Raw genomic sequence first — 20,273 nt, forward strand, 5'->3', positions numbered from 1 at the left:
GACAAATGAAAAAAATACATTATTTCTAGATAACTTAGGTGTATGTACCCTTGATTGTGTAACTTGCTGTAGTCTTGGAAGAAATTGTCAGAGTCTCCTATTGAAATATATTATCCTCATAAATTTTTATATTAGGTCAAGAGTAATCATATAAGTGAAATAGACACACTATATATTTACTTAAAATTATAAGATATTGGATATATCAATCTTCTAAGTATTGAATGTGTTATAACTTTTAACTTCTAATTTACATTTGTATCGCAATAATCTTCTCTTTAAGCGTGAGTTCATCCACAATGTTTCTCTTAGGCAGAAGTTCTTTTATCTACATATATTTATATTGGTGTTAACACACTTCCAGATTATAATAGGAACTTCAATAGGATGCGTCGCTTGATCATCACCATGTTAGGAAGACTTTCGATACAAGAAGTCGGTCCCTTACTCAGCTATCGATTCTGATACCACTGATGGATTATGATGGGAGCAACCATATTGAATCCGGAGCAACACACAAGTGAGAGATACACTATATATTCACCAAAAATCTAAAAGCATTGATATATGAGATCTCTTACTTATTGTGTGTTCAATCTCATATTTTCAAATAAGCAATATGAGACTTCTACCTCACATTTATATTTCAAGAGACTACCACTTAACAAAGATTAGATTTTTTTTTAATAAGCAATGATTATAAGAAATCGTACTAGGGGTGCAACCCTTACAACAAGAACACACTAGAAAGTGTTGTTACAACATAATGGTAATTTATACCAATCATAGAAATTAATCCTACGCGGTGATTCCCTAATACAAATCCACCCATCTCCAAGAATAATACATAATGTTAGAAATCACCTCATCAAAGCTAAAAAGAACGTTATCGAATGTGGAGGCGTTTCTCATAGTCCAAATGCACCATATTGTAGCCAACCAAATTGTATTTAGTTTAGCTTTAATATTGGTGTTTTTCACCTTGTCTTGGATACACCCAAAGCTCTTGAACTCTTCCACCGAAAGATCAACCTCATTACCCAACCAAATAAAGATTCTATTCCATACCGCATTTGAAACGTGGCATTGGTAGAAAAGGTGCTCCAAGGATTCCGGATGGCTATCGCAAAAAGAACAATCAATGGAAGAAAAATTAGACACACCTCTATTTGCTAGGAGAACTTTTAGCGGTAGTCTTTTGATGAAAAATCTCCAAGAAAAGATCTTGATTTTTGCCGGAATGGTTGTCTTCCAAATAACATCCAACAACTTGATGGTTGGAATTGGCCAAGCTAGATTCTTTGCATTAGACACCAATACGATACACTAGACACCGAGAAAGTTCCGTTAGAGGTTAATTTCCATTGGAATTCATCCGTTGCCAAATTGTCCAACACCACTCCATCTAGAAGCTCCTTTAATTCCCTCAATTCATTCCCAAGAACCGAGCCCGTGCCAAGAATGTTAAAAGAAGAATAGTTCGGAACCAGAGTAATTAAAAGATCAATACCAAAGATAGCTTCCAAGTTCCAAGAAATTGCACCGTTGTTCCAAATGATAAGATCACCCACCGCACCTAGTTTATTAGTTGTCCGATCAAACAAATACGGAAAGGAGGCTCGAAGAGTTTGATCACCCAACCAACAACTATGCCAAAAAGGAATGTTGTTACCTTTCTTTAAATCACATCTTACCCAATTGGTAAAACCATCTTCCGATTCATCCTCTTTGAAATCGTTAAGAATTATGTCTCTCCACCATCTAGAATCATCCCGGTTTAAAGAGTCCTTGCAAGAAGCTAACACTTTAAGTTTTGGGTTATAGTATCTCAAAAGTAAAAATCTACTCCATATAGCCTTGTCTTCCTTCAAAATTCTCCACTTCCATTTAAGAAGAAGAGATTTGTTCATTTCTCCCACATCTCTTATACCTAACCCTCCTTTCCCTTTTGCCTTGCAAACATTCTCCCACTTTACCCAATAAATGCATCTCGTTTTCATATTCCCACACCATAAAAAGTTGCTAAGAATACCTCTTATTTCATGGACAATTTTACTCGGAGCTTTATAGAAAGATAAAGTAAAAATAGGAATAGCGTTAAGAACAGATCCAATGAGAGTCACCCTTCCACCAATGGATATGTTTCTACCTTTCCATTTTGAAAGTCTTGATTTGATGTTGTCAACCACTTCCTTCCACGCCCTTTTCTTGTTAGCTCCCTCACCCACCCAAATACCAAGGAATTTAAACAGAAAGGATCCTTTTTTGCAAGCGAGGAAAGTTGTGGCCGATTTAAAAAACCAATCTCCTATGTGAGTTCCAAAGAGGTTACTTTTGTAGAAATTTATTTTCAAACCGGAGACAAACTCAAAACCTCTCAACAACACTTTCAAGCTCCAAAGATTATCATAAGTGGGTTCACCTATAATGATGGTATCATTCGCAAATTGAAGAATGTCCATAAAGTCATTTTCTCCGTACTTGAATGGTTTAAAGTCTCCCACATCCACCGATTTTTTAGTTAAAGCGGTTAAGCCTTCCATAGCAAGAACGAATAAAAAAGGAGATATAGGATCACCTTGGCGTAATCCTCTTTGAACCTTGAAGTCATTTGTTGCGCTACCGTTAACCAACACAGACATGTAACTAGTAAAAATGCAAGACTCCATCCATTTCATCCATCTTTTGCCAAATCCCATTTTCACCAAAATCCACCTAAGATAATTCCAAGAAATCGAATCATACGCCTTTTCGAAATCTACTTCGAGTAATAAGCACCCCTTATTTTTATTTTTAGCCCAATCAAGAATCTCATTAACCATTAAGACCCCGTCCATCATGCTTCTACCCGGAACAAAAGACGTTTGGTTGGAAGAGACCAACTTATCCACTACACCTCTCAATCTTGCCGCTAACATCTTAGCAATAAACTTATAAATGCTCCCCACTAAACAAATGGGGCGGTATTCAAACAAATCGTGCGGATTCTTCTTTTTAGGTATAAGAGTGAGAAAAGAAGAAGTAATGGATTTTACATGAGTACCTTTAAGATAGAAGTCATTGCAACACTTCATCAAATCTTCTTTGAGGAGAAGCCAAAACCTTTTGTAAAACTGCAATGAGAATCCGTCCGGCCCCGGGCTTTTGTGACCATCACACGACCAAATGGCTTCCTTCACTTCACCTTCGGGGAAAGGTTTCTCAAGAGCGATAAAATTAAGTTAACACGTTAAATGAACACGTCTCTTTTAAAAATCAAAGAATGCCTTTATCACTTCACTCCTGAATTCTCCCACCTCAACCATCAAATCAACCTTAATTAGTTTCCGAAATATAAAATTAGATTAACATGTTTTATCAAATTTACTTCAAGATCCAACCTTTTAATTATTTTTGTATTAAGGTTTGTATTAGATGTTGAAATGTAATTCAAATAAGTGATTTAGGTGTGTTACTTGCTTGGTAAGTAACAAGTTAGTTATCTTATTTGGTGTGCAATTAAATAAGTTGATTATGATATTTTGGGTCTTATTAGTGCTCTGTAATCACAATTCATAAAGTCTATCGAAAATCCCAATGTGATCATAAATGATAACTACAATTTGCATAACCAATTTAAATCGTTTATTCTCTCTCCATTTCATGTGTGTGTTTAACAGGTTCTAACAAGTAGTGTTTAGAGCCTCAAACTCTTTGGTACATGGTTTTTCTCAAGAATCCATCAACCCCTTGATCATTGAGTGAAGATGATAAGCTATATAAAAAATCATAACAATAGCTTTGGCGGGAAGTTACCAATTCTTGAAAGCAATATTGAGATAAATGGAAAAAACAAATGAAGATGATTTTTTCTTTCACTAAAGTTTAGTCGTAGCGCTTTCGAGGAAGTCATTTTAAAGTGAGGTGGTTGTAATTCTGGAAGGGCAAATTTTTAAATTTACCAAGAAAGTTTTTTTTACCTTGGTTGAATAATTCATGCATTTAGGGATTATTTTTTAAGTTCAAAGCTAAACTTGTTAAAATCTTGGTTTTGGAGATTTAGTTATTAAGTCCATGGTTTGGTTCGAAGGCTTAGTCTGTGTAAAAGTATTCATTCGGTTCAAGATCTGCAAGGTGTTAAAAGCTTATTAAGATTAGAGATTATCTCAGTATTAAAATCTCCTAGATTCTTAGCTATCAAGGTATAAAATCAAGCTTCAGCTCGTGAGCTTAACCTAGTGTTAAAAGCTTTATCATGTTCAAGATCTGCCCGTGCAAAATCTTGGTTTGAAGACTAACCGCTTCAAATTTTTTGTAGAAAGAAGACTAATCGCTTCAATCCATTGCTTGAAAGAAAGGCTCACCGCTTCTCTCCCTGTTCGTTGTTTGGTTGGAAGTTTACCACAAACTTCACTTTCCTTGTATAAGGGGGTTCTTGAGTTTAAACTACTAAAATCTCTTAAGTTTTATTTGATACTCTCGAGATCAAATATTGGGAACAAAATTAAGTCATTTTTACTTAACTTGTATAATCCATGGTGTCTTTTATCTTCCCTCAACTTTTACTTTTTCGCATTTTATTTTCCGAGTTTTAATTCCCGCTGCTTACTTTCAAATCTTTTCTAAAATGTTTTTAAACTATTTAAATAATTTTAAAATTTTTTCAAAGTAGTTTTCCAACATACCACCACCTTTTAATAACAGCAGGTTTGAACTTTGGCAATCTAAGTTTAGAATATTTATTTAAAGTATTAATTATGAATCATGTGAAACTATAATCAATAGACCGTTTATCCTTACTTACCAAATATATGGAAAAGTAGTAAATAAACATGACTATCTTTGGACTGAAGAAGAAAAGAGAAAGTTTGAAATAGACTTCAAAACCAAAATATTTATAATAATTTCTCTATATGATAGTAAATTCATTTATGTTAATAATTGTAAAACCACAAGGGAAATGTTGGATACTCTTGAAATGATATATGAAGTTTCTCCAAGTATCGAGCAAGAGGAGTTGAACACGCGAGGGGAAGAAGATGAAGATACCACCTTTAAATGTTTTTCAAAGTTTGGAAATTATATTGGAACGTTTGTCACTAACCTATGTCTAAGAGTTAAGAATTGAAAGTTTAATCCAATCCTTAAATCAAAAAATGGGAAATCAAAGAGAAATTAAGAAAGAAGAAAATCATAGAGAAATTAAACAAACTAGTTCAATTACTTAAAGATGAAGAAGCAAGCTTAAAATCTGAAGAGTCAAAAACCTCATTAAACTTCTATCAAACAACTCCAATAGTTTACTTCAAAAGAACATACTTAATATTTGAATGATCTTCAGAAGACTCAATATCAAAAAACTATGAAGAAGAAGTATCTTGGAGTGAAATCTTTGAAAGAAAAAAAGGATACAAAACATCAACCTCGGGAAGGAACATGGAAGAATCTTATTCCAATGAAGAAGTTAAAGTCTGCTTAAAGGAATCTTATGAGGAAGATGATGTTGAGGTAACTAAACCATCTTATAAGCAATTGTTTATAATTAGTGCTAAGTTAGTTGAAGAGACTGATAAACTTAGAAAATGCAACTTAATCCTTAAGGAGCATTTAGATTCTCTTGAAGAAAGAAATAAATTATTTAAGTTAGAAAAACTAAAATTAGAAATTTAAGAGAAACTTACGAGACTTGTGTCTCCTTGAAAAAAGAAGTAATTGAATTGCATTAAACCCTATATAAGTTTACCCAAGGGAAAGAAAAACTTGACTTTATCCTTTCAAGTCAAAGGCCTTCCTTAAATAAGAATGGACTAGGATTCAAAAAAGATTAAAAAAAAACTAGTAAATGAATAAATGGTAAGAAAAAGAATCATCATGTTTATAAATGCACTCATTGCAAAATATATGGCCATTTAGAGTCTTTTAAAAAGGTCTAAAGGTGATAACCCTAGACCTTCTAGAAAAACTAATGCACTTGGACCCAAGTTTGGGTACCAAAGGTAAAACCTTAATGTTTCGCAGATATGTCTTGCAGCTGAAATCTTGATTGATAATTAATCAAGCTATGTAAAGCAAGACTTATACTCTTAATTAATGGAGTAAAGAAAGACTAACCACTCCAAATTTCTTGTGGAAAGAAGACTAATCGTTTCAATCTATCGTTTGAAAGGAAGATTCATCGCTTCTCTCCCTATTCGTTGTTTGATTGGAAGTTAGCCACAAACTTCACTTTCCTTGTATAAGCACTACAAAAAAACTCATCTCCAGCGACATATTTAGCGACGTGGAGAAAACGTGGCTAATAAATTCTTGTTGCGACGTGAATACAACGTCGCCACCTATATTTTAATATTAATTTACTTTACAGTATTAAAGTGGTTGGGAGTCAGACATGGGTTTGTGTGAAAACAGTTGCGACGTGAGTTGCACGTCGCTACATTAATTACATAAATTAATTCATCACACCCCATAACGTTCAAATGAGGGAATATTCAAAATTTTGAAAAATTTTGTGGTGACGTTATTGTCACGTCGCTACATTTATAATTCAAAATGGGGGAAAACATGATTTGACAGAGTGGCAGCGTAAGTGACCGTTGATTAATTAAATATTACCGTTTGCTTGTTGCGACGTGTTTAGCACGTGACAAATAGCGAGGTTTGATGCACGTCGCAACAATGTGTATTAATGCAACCAATTCACTTCACTTCCCCACACCTTCGTTTCAAATCCATTTTCGTTTCAGCAACTCTACCCCAAAACCAAAACCAGCAACCTTCCTCTCAATTTCATTTTCATTTCATCAACAATTTCGTTTCAGCAATATTTTTTTGACATCTTGGGTAATTAAGAGGTTCATCAGTATTATGAGCTAATTTTATTCTTGATTCTGTTTTTAATTTTTAATTTTTTTTTTGGTATAGATTTAGATTTGAAGAAGGAGGAGGAGAACAATTTCGTTTCAGCAATATTTTTTTGACATCAAAGGTAATTAAGAGGTTGCATCAGTATTATGAGCTAATTTTATTCTTGATTCTGTTTTTAATTTTTTATTTTATTTTTGGTATAGATTTAGATTTGAAGAAGGAGGAGGAGAGTAAATTGAAGAAGGAGGAGGAGAGTAAATTGAAGAAGGAGGAGTAGATTGAAGAAGAGGTAAGTAAATAAAATAGATTTTTAATGTGATTTATAATGATTTTTGGTATAGATTTATAATGTGATTTTTTTTAGTAGATTTATTAAGATAATATGTATGTGTTTGTATAGATTTTTTAGTAGATTTATTAAGATAATATGTATGTGTTTGTATAGATTTTTTAGTAAATTTATTAAGATATGTATGTGTTTGTATAGATTTATAATGTGTTTTTATATATTGTAAAACTATTAGAAAAAAATTGATATATTAAAATTGTTATATCTTAAAAAATAAAATAGAATATAGTGAATAAAATAAAAACGAAAATTAAATATATTTTTTATTAATATTTTTAAAACTATTAGAAAAAAATTGATATATTAAAACTATTATTTGGTGCTGGAAATTTGGCGGCCAGCTATAGACGTGGTGACCGCAATCTGTTTCAAAGACTTCAGGATGGAGAGGGTGGATCGCGTCAACCAAATCTGACACAGGAACAAACTGAATTAGTAAGGCAATTGGCGAGACGCGAAAGTGAGGCCCAGATCGAGATGATGCGGAAGAAGCAGGCTGATATGGAGGAGCAGCATGCGCGACAGATGGAGGGCATTATGAAGAAGCAAGCTGAGATGGAGGAGCAGATGAGACGGTTTATGCAAGGAGGTGGAAATTACAGTAATGCTCCTCCTCAAGAGCCGGAGGATGACGGGGTGGCTGATGATTTTAATCCGGATAATTATTTTCCGGATGATGCCTCTTGAAAACATTTTGTATTTTATTTATTTTTAATTTATTTTTATGTAAAATATTCTACATTTTAATTCATTAAAGTATTAGTTTTAAATTTTTAGTTTTAATTAATTGAATTTATTACATAATGTTTATTATATGAATTTATTTTATACAAATTTATTATATAAATTAGTTTTTATAGATTTTAATATATAAATTTTATTTTATAGGTTTTATTATATAAATTTTATTTTATAAATTTTATTATATAAATTTTATTATATATATTTTATTATATATATTTTATTATATATTAATTAATTATAAAAAATATATAAAACAAAACAAATCTAGCGTGAATTAATTTTTTAAAAAAAAAAAGCATTTAATGTAGCGATGTGGTATACACGTCGCTACATTGGTCAACAAACACACTGTCCCACACCTGCCACGCCTGCTGTGTGTGCAGATAGATGTTCCCCATGCAACCCTGTTGCGACGTGGGAGGCACGTCGCTACTTTCTGACGTTGTCTCCACGTCGCTACAAGTTGCCACTTTGGCTCCTGCGACGTATTCACTCACGTCGCTACTTTTTTGTTGCCACGTGATATTCCATGTTGCGTTGTGCTGCTCACGTCGCTGCAGAGGACTTTTTTTGTAGTGAAGGGGGTTTGAGAGTTCAAACTACGAAAACTATGATGTTTTATTGGATACTCTTAAGATCAAATCTTGGGGACAAGACTAAGTCATTTTTAACTAAGCCTATATAATTCTTGGTGTCTTCTTTCTTCCCTTAACTTTACTTTCCGCACTTTATTTTCTAAACTTTAGTTTATGCTGCTTACTTTAAAATATTTTCTAAAATGCTTTAAAACTTTGAAAAGAATTCTAAAATTTTTTCAAAATCAAAATTTTCTGAAACACACAATCACCTCCTTATTGTGGGTGAAGTCACGTGTCCAACACTTACCATTTGCACAATCCTTTCATTGAAAATATTATTGCTAGCATTGATGTCATAATCAATAAAAAGGAATGATGGAATTGGCATAAAGAAGATGTTACACCATCTTCAAATAAGCCATTTGAATTTTATTATGATTTGCAAGAGTCCAATGTTCTTGACTAATTCATTGAGCTACAATGGGAAAAAAGATCATAGAGATCTAGATTTTGATAAAGGAGCTTTCAAGATTATGTTGTCATTCTTGACAACATGGTCACGCTACCTGGTGCATTAAGAACTATTTATTGATGTTAATCCAATCATTTAGGTGGAAGTAGCTAAGACAAATACACATATAAAGGACGTGGAGGAAGAGAATCAAACAATAATGGGGAATAAAACTTGATATCTAATCTAATTATATCTACCAGATGGTTTCATTGAAAGGTATAAAGTAAAACTTGTTACAAAAAGGGTTCTTAAAAAAGCATTGAATTGATTGCATATAACTTTTTTCACAAGTTGCATTAGTTGTAGTGGTTGTGGCTAACTTCATGCAATGGAAGCTTGTTTAATTTATAGTTTTCTTGAAGAGGAAGATTATGCTAAACAACCTCAAGGATTCATTGAAATGATTCATTTCTCAATTGTTTTCTTGAGTATGGAATCTATGTAAAATGCTTGAATCAAAGCAATCCAAGTATGTGCTTGAATAGGGATTCTCTTCTCATATCTAAGAGTAATCATGTTGATATTAAAAACCTAAAATTGTAGATGAGCAATGATTTTTACATGACAAGTTTAAGAAGATTAAGGTACTTTCTTGGACTTGGATTTGCTAAAACATGGAAAGTATATGATCCATAAAAGGAACTAGATCAATGAAATATTAATGGGAATCTATGTGTTGAACTGCAATTCAGCATGAACCCTAAGGAAGAAAATTCCAAATTAAGCAAAGATGAAAGCATTTGATAGTACTATATACAAGCAAATGATGGGATGATTGAAATATGCTTTCAATTTTATACGTAATGTAAGTCACTATGTAGGTGTGATAAGATTAATGAAAGATCCTAAAATCACAAATAAGCAAGTAGTTGAATGAAGCGTGTGATACCTCTAAGGCACAGCTGGCCATGTTGTTCTATTTCCAAAACCTAAAGGCCAAAAAGTAAAGATGTATATATTTTGTGATTCAAATTGGTGTGAAGATAAATTGAAAAGGAGAGTACAACAAACTACGTGTTCAAACTATTCAACTCTCCAATATCACGATGTTGAAAGAAGCAAAATGTTGTAGTTTTGTCATCATGTGAGGTTGAATACATATCAACTTTTGCAATTTAGCGTGTCAAGAATGAAAATTAAAAACGAAGAAGAAGGGGAACTCTTGATGGACAATAAATCAACAAATCAGCAAGCACATAGAGACCTACTCCCATTTTCTTAGAAATCAATTAAGCAAGGGCAAGATCTTATTGACATATTGCAAGACAAAAATCAAATTGCACATGTCTTAATTAAGACATTTAAGATTGAGAAATTCAAGAAAATGGAGAATATGCTCAATATACTTGTGTATGTTTGTTTTCAGAGTTGACGCACTTAGAATTGATTATGAACATATAAAATTGATTTTGACATGTTTGGTTGCTCTCGAGTAGAATTTATTCTACTTTTCATAATTGATTCTACTTGAAATTATGATTTGTAGTTTTTGAGTATAAACCTGATTATTACACTAAAATTTATGTCAACTCACCTTTGCAATAATTTATTCAAACATAAATTATTTTATCTTTAACTCACTTTTAATCCGAATCAATTAACTCAAATTCAACTTTTTTTCACAGCATAATCAAACACACTCTAAAAACTTTGAGTTAAAAAAGAGTATTGAAATGTAATTCAAATAAGTGATTTAGACATGTTACTTGATTTGACAGTAGCAAATTAGTTTTTTTTTCTTATTGAAAATTCAGCTTCATTAATAAGCAAGTAAGAAATACGGATGATAAGAGGCAATTGAAGCACTTCATACACACATAGCCTAGAAGCACTTCTAAGAGAAAATACTACATAGTCATAAGAGACATTATATATAGAACTTTCAAAATCTAAGGCACAACCAAACCAAAAGCAACAATAAATCATCCAACAATGCACTCTCTTGCAAACACCAACAATGACAATATAGAAGTGAGAATCCATAGTATTTTTCCAAATTCAATTAAGGATGATTTCTTTGACTTATGCTTGCACATTTCAAATTTCTTTGATTTCGAAATTGTCCAACCTTTTTTAGTGTTCAAAAATTTATAGATGACTAGAGATAGTTATGGAATGGATGTTGAACTCATAAGCTTTCTCAATCACTATAAGATGCCAATAGACACACATAAACAACCTACAAGACACAAAAACTCTTTTGGAGCATATTGTCAAACACCAAGAGTGCTTCATTTACTACTAAAACATAGAACAAAAACTAATAAACTGAAATTAAACATCTTTGTTAGAATTTTCATATTGCATAACCATGGCGGTTTCGATGGTGGACGAAAAAGTTCGAACAACGGAGTTGTAGGAGCAGGTACCAGAGAGAGATACATCCATCGTTGTTGCGTTTGAGATGTGCAGAAAATCCATAACTAACTTGTCATTTCTTGATGGTGGTGGCTCCGGTGACGACCGCAAAAGAAGAAACGGAAACTTTACAGTTGGTAGTGGTGGAGAGAAGGAGATTCATGTGAGAAGCTTAGTAATGGTGAGGACATGAGAAGCAGGGGCGAAGCCAAGATCAAAATCCAGGGGATTCCCATGATGAAAATAAAATATACAAAAAATGTACGAAAAATTAATGACAAGAAATATGATAATATTACTTGATAAAAATGTACTAGTATTTCAATTACAACTCAAAAATAGAAAACATTCTAGTGTAATCGTAAGTGCATTCTTCTCTTGTTCATTCCTTGGAAACGCTTGATGATACCCATATCATCGATTGTATCAAACACCCCTTTCTCCACAAATTTTACTAAGCAATCATTTAGCCATGAATTAGCCATTCTACTTCTTAACTCATTCTTAACATATTTCATCCCTGAGAACACCACCGGTAAGGATAAAGCTAGTTTGACAAGTGTGTACACAAACCTAAATGTCTTATGCTTCTTTGTTCGACAAGAGTCCTACAAAGTTCCGAGATGCCAGTCAAATTGGAAAAATGATCGTCCATCTTGACACTCTCAATATAAGTCTTCAACTCACTAGACAATTCCTTATCTGTAAGATCCTCAAAGTCATTTGGGTAAAATCTTGCCAATCTCATAAGTGATTCAGCGTCAAATGATTCAAATGAATAACAAGGACTCAAGCAAGCAACACAATTGATCAACTCAGTATTTTCAGGTGTAAACCGATCATTCAACTCTTTCAATACCACATCTATGACATGTAAGAAGCAATCATTTTTGAAATAATGAAAATTTGTAACAAAAGGAGCAAGTCGTTTGGATTTCTTATCTTTCACATACCGAGACTCCATGTCAGGCACATCAATTTCAACATTACCACAAGAAGCCACAACTTGCTCATAAAGTGTTTCCCATCCACCATCTCTAAATTCTTGCAACTTTTTCTTGCATATTTGGACAAGTTCCATGGCATGCACAATATCTTGATCCCCCTTTTGCAATGATTGTGACAAATTATTTGTCAAAGATAAAATCTCAACCATTAAGTGCAACATAACCACAAAAACGAAAGTTTGCATAACAAGTAACAAACTTTTTGGTTCACCTTTAGAATGACTATCACTTTCCAAATCTTTGAACACTTCAACAATAGGAGTAAACAAATTAACCAACCTATTAAGAGTTCAAAAGTGAGATCTCCAACGTGTATCACCAGCTCTTGCAATGGACAACTCTTGATTTAAACCAGTACCTATTTCCACCAATTCTTTTTCAATTAGATTTGCAAAATGAGCAACTTGTTTATTCCGAAGTAGAGCTTGTCTTTTGTTAGATGACCGTAAGAAAGTAACAATACGAGACACTTCACAAAAAAACCAATCAACATCTTCATGCTTTCTCTCCATTGAAACAAGAGCCAATTGAAGTCGATGAGCAAAACAATGGACATAATAGACTTGCGAATTTTGCTTTTGAATCAAAGTCTTCAAACCTCCAAATTGACAACACATATTACTTGCTCCATCATTGTATAAAGTTTCAATTGATTCAATTGGGTTGAATTTGAAATTGCAAATGACATCACCATTATCACATAGTTTCAATGGATTAAACTAAGTTGAATTGAAAATTTGATAAATTAAAAATAGAGAAACTTATAGGGAGAGAGATGTTGACTCAACTGCTACTTAGATTGTGAGTGTTGTTGTTTTGTTAAACCTAAAATAAAAAGTGTAGTAACAAAAAGGGTTAAAAGAGGGTAGGATAATTTAGTAAAAAAAAAATGAAGGGTATTCCAGGGAATACCCAATACCCCTCTATCTCCGCCCCTGATGAGAAGGAATATGGATCGAGAGGAAAGTGCTCTTAAAAGAGAGGTAGGAGGCCACCATAGAAATGGAAGGAGAGGGCCACCATGAAAGTGGGGAGAAGCCACCAAATCCTAGAAAGAAAGAAGGGAGAACATCTCTCTTTAGAAAGAACAGCCTAACAAATTAGTTATATTACAATGTGTGAAAGTAAATAACTAACTAAATTTATTACGATGCCTTGAGCTAATAGTTTTTTGTAAGCATAAATAATTACAATATAACCATGAATTTTCTGTTTTTTGGGTTAAATATGTTTTTAGTCTCTAGAAAATTACTCAAAATGGCTTTTAGTTCATATAAAAAAATATTGATTTTTAGTCCTTATAAAATTATTTTTGCACTCAATTTTAGTCCTTGTAGAGGGACCAAAAGTGAGTGCAAAAGTAATTTTATAAGGACTAAAAGTCAATATAATTTTTACAGGGACTAAAAACCAAAATTGAAATATTTATAGGGACTAAAAATATACTTAACCCAATTTTTTTTTATCGCTCTTCCTTTATGTGTGTTTTATTAACAACTTCCAAAAGTTGTTGAAAGCACACAATAAAATATTATTTAAACCCAAAAAAGAAATGTGTGAAACTCATCAGCTATGCGTTTTATCCAATTTATATGGTCCATCTCTCTTTACATGTCCAACTAACTCTAACTACCAACAACTGTTTTTTTTCTTTTTTTCGCAAAACATGATGAAGAATTATTTACAAAACTACAAGTTGATTAATTAGTACAACAATTCTAGATGGCAGCACTTCTTTTAAAAGAAATTTAGGGTTGAAATAATACACCACTTCAATGTAAAAAATACTTCAAATCTTCAAGAATACTCAAAAAGAGTTTACATTTATTTATTTTTTAAATTCTCTTGAGGAATAAAATATTATAAAGTAGAGTAGAGTGAAATGAAATAAAACATAAAATTTTAATTATTATTTTAATATTTTTATAATTTGATAAAATTCAATATATTCTCTCATCTTATTTTATTTTGAGTAAGATTATCTACATATATTTAAAAAAAAAACATTAATCCTACCAAAATTGTTTGGTTATATGTGATCATTTTTCCTTAACTCAAAACTCCATGAATTTCATTGATATTATGCCCAAGAAATTAATGAACAATATTTCATAAATTATGGTAACCAAAAAGTATACATAAGTACATAAACTATACCTCATAAATAAATAAAAAAGTATACATAAACTACAATTTAAAATTGTATAACATATATCTATGATACACTAACTAACTATCAAATCAATGCAAATAATCAATCAAATTTGCAGTGGTTTTTCCAATCTTCAAAAACTCCAAATCATTCTCAAAAGGAGTCAAATTCAAATCCAAATCCAAAAGCAAAACTCTCTTTCTACCTTTCATCTTTTGAGAAGAATCAAAACTACTATTCCCACCCCCACCACCACTACTAGAACTCATAGTATTATTAGAGTTATTCATATTTGAAGCTCTATGTCTCCTCATATGACCACCTAAAGCTTGTCCTATTGCAAACTCCAATCCACAAATAGAACACTCATGAGATTTAGGTTTAGGGGGTGTATGTAGCAATTGACCATCAATATTATCTCCCATCATCAACCTTGGTTTCTTATGACTTGCCCTATGGCCACCAAGTGCTTGAAAGGATGAGAATTGTCTATTACATGTTTTGCATTCAAACACACGATCATTTGAAGTGATGGTAGATGAATAAGTAGCTTCAAATTGTTCACTTCCTCTAGAAAGTAACATCAAACAATTTGCCATGGTTATGCTATCAACCTCTCTTTCTCTCTTCATAGCACAAAAACTAAATGTAAAATTTTAAGGTGTGAAAATGGTTATGGAAGTTTAAGAAATTGGAGTATTGAAGTTTTGGGAGACTTGAAAAGGTTGTATTTATAATTGTTTGATATGGTTAGCTTGTGAGTGTTGAAGACTTAGTTGACATTTTTTGTGATAAGAATATGTAAGTGAACACGTAGGCATATGCTTGTTGCATACTCTTTTTGACATACTCTAGAATACACTCTTTATTATATGGTTGGTTTGTTTTGAAAAAAATATGATAAAATTAATTGCTTTGAAAATTAATCACCTCTTAAGATTAATGTGTGGACTTTTTAATATACGAATTTAGAGCATACTATCAACATGGTGTGGTAAGTGGTAGATATATGTATGCTTTAATTAGGTTTATTAGGATAGGGTTAGGGTTTCAATTCTTGACATATGTAAGTAAAAAAATAATTGTTAGTTATCACTATATATTAGTTGATGCTTGCGGTAAAAAAAAAAAAACTAGAACAAAAAAATTGAATACGGTAGAGTGAGTTTCTAGTACCGCGGAGCGAGGTGAATCTACAAAATTAATACTATAATACTACCTTCGTTCCTTTTTATAAAAGACAAGTCATTTTTTAGGTTCATTGAATAACTAATGTATTTGGTCTCTTTATAGACTAGATACATTGATTATTCAATGAATCTAAAAAGTAAATTTTTTCTTATAAAAAAGAACGGAGGTAATATTAAGCTATTAAATGAGTGAAAAAATAATATAAATATATAAATGAGAGAATATCTGAAAAGATATGTGTTGGGATTTAGATAGTGTATACGGTTAAACTGTCCTAGAAAGATGTGGCGTCTTAAACGAGTGGTCGTTCGGTCAAATCCAACGATGAGAAATGCACTGGAGGTTGGAATCATGTGTCATCGATTGGAGTGAAGTCTCATGTGGCGTTGTCTTAAACGAGTGGTCGTTCGACCAAATCTAACGATAAGAAATGCACTGGAGACTGGGATTGCGTGTCATCGATCTGTTTTATACTTTTTCCGTACGATGTCATAGGATTGACGAAAGACCCATAACGCATAGTAATTAATTTAGAGAACAAAATATCAACTAACAGTCCGTCGTTAATATCAACAACCGAGACTTTAACATTATTTTGTAAGTCGGTTTTTAAATCGACTACAAAATCATTTTATGATCGATTTCGAAACCAATAAATCACTATTTTTTTTTTTTGGTTTATCACCACCGGTTCGGAAGTGCTTCTAAATTGATTGTTATCTAATTAAAATAATTGGGTTACTTAATCAATAATTAGATAGGAAATTTTGTGTTAATACCGTGGACGGTACTAAACATTAATAGTAAACAAGATAGTATAATTTTCCTAAAATAAATTAAGTTATCAATTACAAGTAGTTATTAAAATACTCATTTAAAATGTGTCAATGAAAACGCTATTACTAACTACTATTCCTTGTAGGGACAAAAATTGCCAATCACTATTAAAATGACTTAGATTTCTTGTGAGATAAGTTAGTATGACTTCTATAGAAGCTGCCTCAATAAAAGCACTTAATTTAATTTCAATGAACTAGAGGGAACTTACTTAGGAGCTGTTTGGTGTGAAAGAGAAACGTGTGGTGAAACGTAAGCATGACAGGATTGCTTAGCCAAACAAGGCAGAACAAGTCACAGCCAGGAGGCATGGTTTGGGCGGCGGCACTACTAGAAATAATTTGTTTGATTAATGTTCAAACTTTAGGGTAAGATTAAATATTATATTATATAGTTTTTGAATTAAATGCATGGATCATGTATGAAAGAGGAAGCAGCAGAGGACTTGAGTTGGAAGATGGTTTGGAATGATCTGACCAACTAGATGTGAAACTGACTTTTATGAAATCTAGAAGCCATGTGTTTGTGTTGAATATAATTAAGAATTTTAAATCAAATTAATTATGCAAAGTTGAAAATATTGATGATATTTTACAGGTTGGAGTTGGGAAAAAGTGTTGGCATTTTGCCACTTTTTTAATCTCTATTAATTGCTTCGTTTTTTTAAAATTAAGTGTCATTGTAGTTTTTTTTATTTTGGTTTAAAACAGATTATTAGAAAATTTATTTTTAAAAAAAAAAGAATGTAAACATTTTATAAAATAATATATATATATATATATATATATATATATATATATATATATATATATATATATATATATATATATATATATATATATATATATATATATATATATATTTGTGAATTCCATCAACTAGCATAATAAACAAAAAATTGTAGTAAGTAATTTATCATCACGTGCATTTTTCTCTTTAAAATTTAAAATATCTTAAATATAAGTGAATGCATAATGTGTAAAATATTTTTTTCATTTGATTACAAGATGCTAAAGAATAATATTTGCATTAAAAACATTTGAATGATAAAGATTGAGTGAATTTCAAGTTAAAGGTTTTTAAAATGATTTTTTCTTTACCCACCTCCCTATGGGGTCACCCCCAGCGAAAACCCCATTTTACCCTGCTTCGGAAACGCATTTCCTAAATATTTTTTTTTCTAAATTTTTCCAGACTTCGGAAGTGCATTTCCGAAAAAATCCCAAAAATTGGGATTTTGACTAATTCGGAGATGCATCTCCGAAACAACAAAAAAAAATTTAAAAAAATCCCAAAAATTAATTTTTAGGATATTAATTAATTCACATATCATAAATTTGATATAATTTATGAGTAATGAATAATAATAATTATATATTTTGATATAATTTATGAGTTATGCATAATAGCTATTATATATTTCTATCCTTATTCATATTTTAAAATTTAAAATAATTTTAATTAAAAAAATTAAAATAATTTCACTTACAAAATAGGTTATAATTTTTTATTTATATATTTATAATAATTGTTATATATTTATAAAAAAATGAGTGTTTTAATTTATATATTTATATAATAATTATAATAATTATTATATATTAATTATAAATATATTTATATATTTATATATTTATATAATAATTATAAAAATTAAAAAATGAGTGTTTTAATTTATAATAATTATTATATATTTATATATTTATATATTAATTATTATATATTTATATATTTATATATTAATTATTATATATTTATATATTATATATTTATATAAGTTAAAAATTAATTTTAACTTTAAAATTGTTTAGGAAATTTTGATTCACCTTGATTTTATTGATTAACCTTCATTTTATTGATTCACCTTGATTTTATACCTATTAATTGTATTGATTCACCTTGATTTTAATTTTTTAATAATTATTGAATTCTTTCGGAAGTGTATATACGAAACATTCCAAGACCAATTTGGTCTTGGAATATTTCGGATATGCATCTCGGAAGACACCCCCTCCCAAAAAAAAAGGTGTTTTCGGAAATGCATCTCCGAAAACCCAAAAAAGGGGTGTTTTCGGAAATGCATCTCCGAAAACACCTTTTTTCGTGTTTTCGGAAGTGCATTTCCGAAATAAGACAAATTTTGAAAAAAAAACGTTTCGGAAATGCATTTCTGAAGTGAGGGTATTTTGAGTTTTTCACCGGAGGTGATCTAGAAAAGAGGGAGGTAGGGAAAGAAATTTTCTTTAAAATTTCTTCTTATGGCATATTCGACATGCAACTTTGGTTTCTCATTAATTTTAGGCTTGATTACTGATTAGGATCAATTTATTTTTACTTGCGCACACAATTAATTCTTAAATTATAAAATTATTTAATTTTGAGCATATCTAATTTTTTTTTTATCACCACCGATTTATTTGGGTTCGGAGGCCATTTCTGACATTAATTGGTTTCAGCCACTCCCGATCGTAGTTGCGGGAATCGAACTGTGGTCCTCCTACCAAGTTCAGCGTCAATCACCACTGAACCAACTAACAATTAGTTACATCAAAATATTTTTATTTTAAAATAATTATTTGTTATATTTTAAATGTCATAAATATCATTAAAATTAATTATTTATAAATTAGTAATAAAATATTAAAATTACTATTTTATAAAGAAAAAACTGAAATTTTTATAAGATTTTCTTAATTTCTTTTGTATTAATAAATTATATCACTTGATGATATGTCCCGTCATTTTAAATATATTATATTATTTTTTTAATTAAAAAATATATGTGAGATTAAAACTGATTGATTTTGAAATAAAAAATTAATTATAGGATAAAAATATGAGATCAAAATTATAATTAAACTAAAATTTTATATATTAAAGATATTTATACTTATGGTAGTCCCTTTAAAACAAAATTAAGATACTAATGTAAACAGTTCTTTCATTTTCATTTGAGATTCAATTTTAATTTACCAAGATTAATCTCACATCTTTCGTTTTTCGGTTTAGTCCGATTCGAATGTCAGTTCTGACATCAAATGATTTCAGTCCTCTCCTGATTGCAGTTGCTAGGGATCGAACTGTAATTCTTCTTATTAAATTCAACGTCAATCATCAATAAACCAATTAAGAATTGATTCACATCTTTCATTTTGTCTTCTTCATTTTGTCTATAATGAACCAAACATAACATAACAAAACATAGCATACCATAAATAATGTGGCCATACTAGATTAAATACAACGTACGTGGAAGAATAAAATCCTCATATGTGTATAGTAAATTTGACGTGGACCGCAATTAAGTAATAGGTAGCCCTTCTTTTTTACATCCTAATCTACTAGTTTTATTGGATTTTGATCATGATTTGTTGGTTTGAATTTCCAATCTATAAGTTGTGGCATTACGTAGACACGTTGAACCTTAACAAAAAAAACTTTTGAGAGATTGATAATCAATCTATAGGATAGCATGATGACAACACTTTTTAATATGGGTTGTTTTCTTTTGATAACTTTCTTTTATTAGAGAGAACTAGGGGAAATCTGTGTGTCCGCACGGGTTATGTCGTGGACCGCGGATACGGCACCAGTTTGATTTTAAATTTAAATAAAATAAAAAATATTTTAATTTAGCTGTATAGAAAAAATAAAAAAAGTAGTTAAAGATGAATATACAAGTTAATTAAAAATAAATATT

At 30.8% G+C, this 20,273-nt stretch overlaps 2 protein-coding genes across 2 annotated transcripts; both read right to left on the reverse strand.

The window, feature by feature from the left end:
• Positions 1 to 11,736: 11,736 nt before the first annotated feature.
• Positions 11,737 to 12,905, reverse strand: LOC131613369 (uncharacterized). Its single transcript, XM_058885044.1, has 3 exons — positions 12,752 to 12,905; positions 11,960 to 12,640; positions 11,737 to 11,906 (listed from the first exon to the last, which is right to left on the reverse strand). Exons 1-3 carry the CDS (start codon positions 12,903 to 12,905, stop codon positions 11,737 to 11,739), a joined length of 1,005 nt encoding a protein of 334 aa, XP_058741027.1.
• Positions 12,906 to 14,470: 1,565 nt separating this feature from the next.
• On the reverse strand, positions 14,471 to 15,268 carry LOC131611336 (zinc finger protein ZAT11-like). The gene has a single exon (XM_058883381.1). The coding sequence runs from the start codon at positions 15,175 to 15,177 to the stop codon at positions 14,635 to 14,637; it is 543 nt and encodes a 180-aa protein (XP_058739364.1). The 5' UTR covers positions 15,178 to 15,268; the 3' UTR covers positions 14,471 to 14,634.
• Positions 15,269 to 20,273: the final 5,005 nt, after the last annotated feature.

This window comes from Vicia villosa, linkage group LG6, assembly GCF_029867415.1.
Source record: "Vicia villosa cultivar HV-30 ecotype Madison, WI linkage group LG6, Vvil1.0, whole genome shotgun sequence".
NCBI classification, from domain to species: Eukaryota; Viridiplantae; Streptophyta; class Magnoliopsida; order Fabales; family Fabaceae; genus Vicia; species Vicia villosa.

What these genes read in the sequence shown, in the direction of transcription:
- LOC131613369 (XM_058885044.1), bottom strand. Translation starts at nt 12,905, where the DNA reads ATGGAGAGAAAGCATGAAGATGTTGATTGGTTTTTTTGTGAAGTGTCT. An exon ending in AAAAGAATTGGTGGAAATAG is followed by an intron (nt 12,641 to 12,751) that starts GTACTGGTTTAA and finishes CTATTGTTGAAG; the next exon opens with TGTTCAAAGATTTGGAAAGT. An exon ending in AAGAAGCATAAGACATTTAG is followed by an intron (nt 11,907 to 11,959) that starts GTTTGTGTACAC and finishes TGGTGTTCTCAG; the next exon opens with GGATGAAATATGTTAAGAAT.
- LOC131611336 (XM_058883381.1), bottom strand. Translation starts at nt 15,177, where the DNA reads ATGAAGAGAGAAAGAGAGGTTGATAGCATAACCATGGCAAATTGTTTG.